General features: G+C 42.2%; 1 protein-coding gene across 2 annotated transcripts; it reads left to right on the top strand.

Annotated features, from left to right (window-relative positions):
- The first annotated feature begins 792 nt into the window (after window positions 1–792).
- Window positions 793–2,594, top strand: LOC122707955 (60S ribosomal protein L30-like). 2 transcript variants are annotated; one of them, XM_043923975.1, is made up of 3 exons: window positions 799–848; window positions 1,346–1,365; window positions 2,151–2,594. In XM_043923975.1, exon 3 carries the CDS (start codon window positions 2,191–2,193, stop codon window positions 2,536–2,538), a length of 348 nt encoding a protein of 115 aa, XP_043779910.1. In that variant the 5' UTR covers window positions 799–848; window positions 1,346–1,365; window positions 2,151–2,190; the 3' UTR covers window positions 2,539–2,594. The 2 variants fall into 2 exon arrangements, with proteins under 2 accessions (XP_043779909.1, XP_043779910.1); XM_043923974.1 differs by lacking the exon at window positions 1,346–1,365 and having other exon boundaries at window positions 793–848.
- The last annotated feature ends 4,959 nt before the right edge of the window (window positions 2,595–7,553 follow it).

The raw sequence follows: 7,553 nt of genomic DNA on the forward strand, positions 1-7,553 counted from the left end.
TCATAGGAAATATCCTTTTCATTCTGTTGTTGGAGAAAGTAAAACTGTTAACATTAAATGGGCTGCCCCAAATGAAATGGGGAAATGATTAGGAATCTTCCTTCTGAATTCTTTCCCTATCACCCAAATATCTCTGACTATGTATTACAAGGACACAATATCTAGCACAAAATGAGTATTCAAAAAACACAAGATAAATTACTATTTACTGAGTAGTGATACTGTGAAGATTATGCAACAGTATTTTGTTTACTAGGAGTTCCGTGTCCTATCCTGCTTTAACATTTTATGATTTATGACCTCTTAAAATAATTGTATTTATTTGCTTTCAGCTGTGCTGGGTCTTTTTGCTGCATGGCCTTTTCTCTCCAGTTGCCATGAGTCGGGGCTACCCTCTAGTTGTGATGCTCAGGTTTCTTGTTGTGGCATGTAATGTTGTGGACCCCAGGCTCTAGGGCACATGGACTTCAGTAGTTGCAGCACATGGGCTTGGTAGTTGTGGTTCCTGGGCCCTAGAGTGCTGGCTCAGTAGTTGTGGCACACGCACTTAGTTGCTCCGTGGCACGTGGGATCTTCCCAGACCAGAGGTTTAATCCGTGTCTCCAGCATTGGCAGGCAGATTCTTTACCACTGATCCACCAGGGAAGTCTAATTTATGACATTTTGAATTTCTGACAGAACTCACCTTTACACCACTTTTTTTTAAACTTTTTATTTTTAAATTTTTTAAAAAATTTATTTTATTTATTTCCCAGGCAAAAATACTGGAGTGGATTGACATTTCCTTCTCCAGGAGATCTTCCCAACCAGGGATCGAACCTGCATCTCCTGTGTCTCCTGCATTGCAGGTATGTTCTTTACTCACTGAACCATCGGGTAACACTACTAGCTGGTAGCTCAGATGGTAAAGAATCCGCCAGCAGCGTGGGAAACCTGGGTTCAATCACTGCATCAGGAAGATTCCCTAGAGAAGGAAATGGTAACCCACTCCAGTATTCTTGCCTGGAGAATACCATGGACAGAGGAACCTGGTGGGCTATGGGGTCCATGGGGTCACAAAGAGTGGGACACAACTGAGCAACTAACACTTTCACTTTCATCAACGGTCAACACTTGCACTGAACTCTGGATTCCTCCCCCTCCCATCTTCTTAAGGAATTTGGTCCAAGATTTATCCTCTTTCTTCTGCACCACCATTTTCTGTCTCCCTACTGGACACATTTCTGCTCTAGGAACACTAACTTTAAAAACCCTACCTTGACCCTACATCTACTTTGAGCTATGCCTCTTTTCTTTGCTTCCCTTGACAGCAAAACATCTCAAAAGGTATTTTGCGTGTTTCCAGGTTTCCCAAGTGACGTAGTGGTAAGGAATCCACCTGCCAATGCAAGAGATGTAAGAGATACAGGTTTGATCACTGGGTCTGGAAGATCCCCTGGAGAAGGTAATGGCAACCTACTCCAGTATTCTTGCCTGGAGAATCCCATGGACAGAGGAGCCTGGCAGCTACAGTCCACAGAGTCTCAAAAGAGTGGAACACGCCTGAGCACATGTATATACGTATTATCTCCATACCTCCCTTACTCTTCAGTCCAGTCTATCCTCTGTCTGTGCCATTGTGAGAAAATTCTCTTCTTGAGATCTCCTAAGACCAGTCTCACTTCTGTGTCCAATATTTATCAGCGTCTCAGTCGCATTCAATCCAGATGAGCACTTCTAAAACACTTTCCCCATTATTGCCTTCCATGAGGTCACAGTTTCCTGGGTTTCCTCTTGCCTCACTGAAAGCTCTTGTTTAGGTTCATTTGCTGCTTTCTCCCCCCAAGCTTTAAATATTGTAGAGCCGCAGGCTCAGTGCCAAGCCCTCTTCTGTCTGCCAACATAAGTGCTGTAGATTAAAATAAGTCCAAAAAGGGGAATAATGCTGGAGATCAGTGTTTCTATTTTAAAGAGGATGGTCATAGAAATGAACCTCTTTATAAAACAGAAATTGAGTCACAGATGTAGAGAACTCACTTATGGTGACCAAAGGGGATAATGGGGTGGGGGATAAACTGGACTACTGGGATTGACATGTACACGCTACTTATATAAAAAGTAACTAATAATAAGAACCTATTGCCTTTCTCACTCCCCGGCCATCTTGGCAGCTGCTCTTGGTTGGGGGCGTCCTGCATCTAAAGCAGGAAGATGGTGGCCACAAAGAAGACGAAAAAGTCACCGGAGTTGATCAACTCTAGGCTCCAGCTGGTTATGAAGAGTGGAAAGTACGTGCCGGGGTACAAACAGACTCTGAAAATGATCAGACAAGGCAAAGAGAAACTGGTCATCCTCGCCAACAGCTGCCCAGCCTTGAGGAAATCTGAAATAGAGTATTACGCCATGTTGACCAAAACTGGTGTCCATCACTACGGTGGCAATAATATTGAATTGGGCACAGCATGTGGAAAATACTACAGAGTGTGCACACTGGCTATCATTGATCCAGGTGATTCTGATATTATTAGAAGCATGCCAGAACAGACTGGTGAAAAGTAAATCATGTACAATTTTTCTTTAATAAAACTGGCCAGAGCTTGTTTTAAAAACACTGTTTAAAAAAAAAAAAAAGAACCTATTGTATAGCCCAGGGAACTCTATTCGGGGCTCTATAATGACCTATATAGGAATGGAATCTAGAAGAGAGTGGATGTGGCTTCCCAGGTGATGCTAGTGGTAAAGAACCCACCTGCCAATGCAAGTTAGATGTAAGAGATGCAGGTTCAATCCCTAGGTTGGGAAAATCCCCTGCAGGAGGGCACAGCAAACCACTCCGGTATTCTTGCCTAGAGAACCCCATGAACAGAGGAGCCTGACGGGCTGCAGTCCATGGGGGTCACACAGAGTCAGACACGACTGAAGCGACTTAGCACACATGCACATGTGTAAATGTATGGCTGATTCACTTTGCTGTACAGTAGAAACTAAGACAACAATATAAATCAATGATACTCCAATTAAAAAATTAATTTAAAAAAAAAGGTTGTCAGAGTAGATCTAACTCAGAAAGTAGCATTTGAAGAAAGACTTGAAGGGATGGAAGAAGTGAACCAAGTAGACATCAGAGGGCGAGCATGAGGAGTAGATGGAATAGAAAGCCCTGAGTCAGGAATAGGTCTGGCAAGTGGCCAGTGTGGCCAAAGAAGAATGAGTGTTAGGGAAAGTAGAAGGTGGTGGCTGTGGCTTTTTACTCTAAGATGGGACCTATTGGAATATTTTGAACAGAGAGGTGATCTGATCTCCCTGGTGTTTTAAAAGGATCTCTCGATGCGACATTGAAAACAGACTGTAGGGAACACGAGAGAGAAGCACAGAGACCAGTTAGATGAGAGATGCAGTGGTACAGGGAAGAGGTGCTGAGGGCTCAAACCAAGGTGGCAGCAATGAAGGCAGAGAGAAGCGGATTTTTTTAAAAAAATTTTAGATTGGAGTATACTTGCTTTACAATGCCATGTAAAGCTGCACAGCAAAGTGAATCAGCCACTCTGGATATGTCTTGAAGAAACAGCCAACAAAAATTGGGAGTGGGGCAGGAGAATAAATGAGAAATGAGAGAAGTCAAGGATGATTCCAACTACTATTAGAAAGAGAAGTTGCCATTCATTGAGATGGGGAGGACTATGGGTGGAGTAGACTTTAAGGGGGAGAAGATTAGGAGTTCAGTTTGGGGCATATTAAGTCTAAGATATCTACTAGACTTCGAAGTAAAGATGTCAAGTAGGTGGCTGGCCATACAGATCTGGAGACAGATCCAGACTAGAGATATCAGTTGAGCATCTCTGATGCATAGATGAAATCCAAAGTCATGAGATGAGATGAGTGAGTGTAGTAAGAATTTGAAACTGTTAGTCACTCAGTCGTATCTGACTCGTTTCAACCCCATGCACTGTAAGGGCTCCCCTGTCCATGGAATTCTCTAGGCACGAATACTGGAGTGGGTAGCCATTCTTTTCTCCAGTGGAGCTTCCTAACCCAGGGATCAAACCTGGGTCTCCTGCATTGCAGGCAGAATCTCTACTATCTGAGCCACCAGGGAAGCCCAGTAAGAAAAGAGGTCTCCAGATTGATCCCTGGGACATCCAACATGAAGAAACAAGGAGTGGAAAGAAATCAGCAAAGGGAAATGACTTGTCTGTAGTTGGTGGAAAACCAGGAGACTGTGGTATCTGCTAAGTCAAGTGAACAAAGTGTTGAAGGAAAGCGGTAATAATCAGTTGTTTCAAACGCTGCTAAGTGACTCAAGATGAAGATGGAGATTGTCCATTGAATTTACCAACAAGCAGCTCTTTCATGACTTTCGTAGCAGTTTTGGTGGATTGATGGGGCAGGAACCTGATCAGGGTGTATGTAGGAAAGAATACAAGGATAGACGACTCTCTCAAGAAGTTTTGTGGCAGGGGACTTTCCTAGTGGTCCAGTGGTCAAGAACCCACCTTCCAACGCAGGGGGTGGGGTTCAATCTCAGGTCGGAGAACTAGGAACCAAGATGCAGCCTGTGCACCACAACTAGAGAGCCCGAGCTCTGCAGCTACTGAGCCTGTACACTCGAGAGCACGTGCTCCACAGCTAAGTCCCAGCACAGCCAAAATAAACTAAAATGAAAAAAAAAATGTTTTAGAGAAGTTTCGTGGCAAGAGAGCAAATAAATGGGATGGTAGCTAGAAGAAGTTGATAAAAGTGTTTTGCCTTTCATTGTGGAAGAAGTAACCGTCTGTCTTGTATTTTAATGGGTATTATTGGTAGAGAAGGAATTTTTGAATATTTAGGGAAAAGTAGATTCTGTATATTGTTGATGTCTTCTTTGAATCCTTTACCTTCTTATCTTATGAATTGGAAAAGGCTTCCCAAGGGGCACTAGTGGTAAAGAATCTGCCTGCCAATGCAGGAGACAAGGATTTGATCCTGGGTGAAGAAGACCCCCTGGAGGAGGGTGTGGCAACCCACTCCAGTATTCTTGCCTGGACAATTCCATGGACAGAGAAGCCTGGTGGGCTACAGTCCATAGGGTCGCAAAGAACCAGACACGACTGAAGTTACTAGCACATACGAACATTTCCTCTTGAAAGGAAAATAGTAGCAAGCTTTTTCTTATAGAAAGCCTCTAAAGACTATATCTTGTTTGCTACTGCTGTGGATTTGATGTGAGCAATTTTCGAGATTTTTCACTGTCTTCTTGCCAAAAATGATACCATCATAGAATGTCTACTGTTTCATGAAGGCTTGTAGATCATTAGGTATCATTTCTGCCTATCATCACAGGTAATGCCTGTGATTCACTTAATGTCTCTAAGAGTGAACTACTTGAAATTTGTCTATTCTGATTCATACTTGGGCTTAAGATTCAGAATTTCTCTTGCTTGGAGTATGGTTTTATTTTCATAAGATTACTTGGTTTTGCTTCATGTCTGGGGTTGCTTGATATGCTCAGCAGATGTGGTTAACCAAAGCCAAGAAAGAAAACCAGTGCTGCTGACTCAGTCTGTCATCTATTCATGAACTGAGTAAGCCTATTGAAAGCCTATAATGAGCAAAGCACTATGCAAGATACAAAGATGAACTGGTGAATAAGACATGCTAAGTGTTCTCGCACCCATAAGATACAGTCAAGGAGAGAAATCAAACACATACACAATTCTCCTGGGCATATATATATCCGGAGAAAACTGTAATTCAAAAAGATACATGCACCCCAATGTTGACTGCAGCACTATTTACAATAGCCAAGACATAGAAACAACCTAATGTCCATCAACAGATGAATAGGAAAAGACGATGTGATACATATATAAATGTAATACTACTTAGCCATATAAAAGAAAGAAAAAATGCCATTTACAGCAACATGGATGCAACTAGAGATTATCATACTAAGTGAAGTAAGCAAGACAAAGAAAGATAAATTATCATATGATATCACTTATATGCGGAATTGAAAAAAAAAGATACAAATGAATTTATTTACAAAACAGAAATAGACCCACAGGCATAGAAAACAAACTTATGTTTACCAGAAAGGGAAGGGGAGGAAGGGGAAAACTAGGAGGTTGGGGTCATCAGACGCACACTGTGCTGTGCTGGGCTTGGTCGGTCAGTCATGTACGACTCTTTGTGACCCCATGGACTGTAGCCCGCCAGGCTCCTCTGTCCATGGGATTCTCCAGGCAAGAATACTGAAGTGGGTTGCCATGCCCTCCTCCATGGGATCTTTCCAGCCCAGGGATTGAACCCAGGTCTCCCGCATTGCAGGTGGATTCTTTACCATCTGAGCCACCAGGAAAGCCCAGATACACACTACTATATATAAAATAGGACCTATGTATAGCACAATATTATACTCAATATTTTGCAGTAACCTATAAGGGAAAATAATATGAAAAATAATATATGTATATACACATATATATTTATATAGCTGAATCACTGTGCTGAACACCTGAAACTAACATGGCATTGTAAATCAAGTATACTTCAATAAAATTAAAAAGTGTGAAAGTTAAAAAACAAACTCCAGAACACATACACAACTATAAGAAATGGTACAAAGTGTTAGTGAAAGGTGCTAAGTCGTGTCCAGCTCTTTGCGACCCCATGGACTATACAGTCCACGGAATTCTCCAGGCCAGAATACTGGAGTGGGTAGCCTTTCCCTTCTCCAGGGGATCTTCCCAACCCAGGGATCCAACCCAGATCTCCTGCATTGCAAGCAGATTCTTTACCAGCTGAGCCACAAGGGAAGCCCAAGAATACTGGAGTGGGTAGCCTATCCCTTCTCCAGAGGATCTTCCCAACCCAGGAATCGAACTGGGGTCTCCTGTATTGCAGGCAAATTCTTTACCGACTGATCTATCAGGGAAGCCCACAAAGTGTTAAGTGCCATAAAAGAAATTATAAGGAGGAATTCCCTTGCAGTCTGGTGGTTAGGACTCTGCACCTTCACTGCCGAAAGCCTGGGTTCAATCCCCAGTCAGAGAACTAAGATCACACACACACACACACACACACACGCAGAAAAGTTCCAGGAAAGCACTAGAGAAACCAACAGGATAAAGAGACTGTTACTTCTGGTTTGGAGGGCATTGCTCTGACTCACTGAAGCAGGCAGGTATTCTGAAGATAATCTGCTCAACAGCCTTCCTCCCAATGATCTCAACTAATGCCTGTATTTCCCCACATTTTAAAACATGATCCCCTGAAAAGCCGGATCATCTTGACCCCACATTTCATTTTACAGCCAAATGAGCTGACTCCATCTCTTTTCAATAAAAAAAATACTATTCCTGTTATATGTACTTAAAATTTAATATTAAAAGTTTCACTTAATTTTTAAAACCTAATGAACAGTTGAATTTGAATAAAAACAAGATTTAACATGTTTGCAATCAGATGAACCACTCTCAAAGTCAATATCTACATTTCCTCATTAAGTGAAAGGTATTATCTTCATAAAACTCCTGTTGTCTATATTTTCATCATGTCACCTACTTTCCTCTCTCTCTGCTCTTAGAAAAGCACTG

This window comes from Cervus elaphus, chromosome 14, assembly GCF_910594005.1.
Source record: "Cervus elaphus chromosome 14, mCerEla1.1, whole genome shotgun sequence".
NCBI lineage: Eukaryota > Metazoa > Chordata > Mammalia > Artiodactyla > Cervidae > Cervus > Cervus elaphus.

Coding starts and splice junctions, on each gene's coding strand:
- LOC122707955 (XM_043923974.1), top strand. CDS start 2,191: ATGGTGGCCACAAAGAAGACGAAAAAGTCACCGGAGTTGATCAACTCT.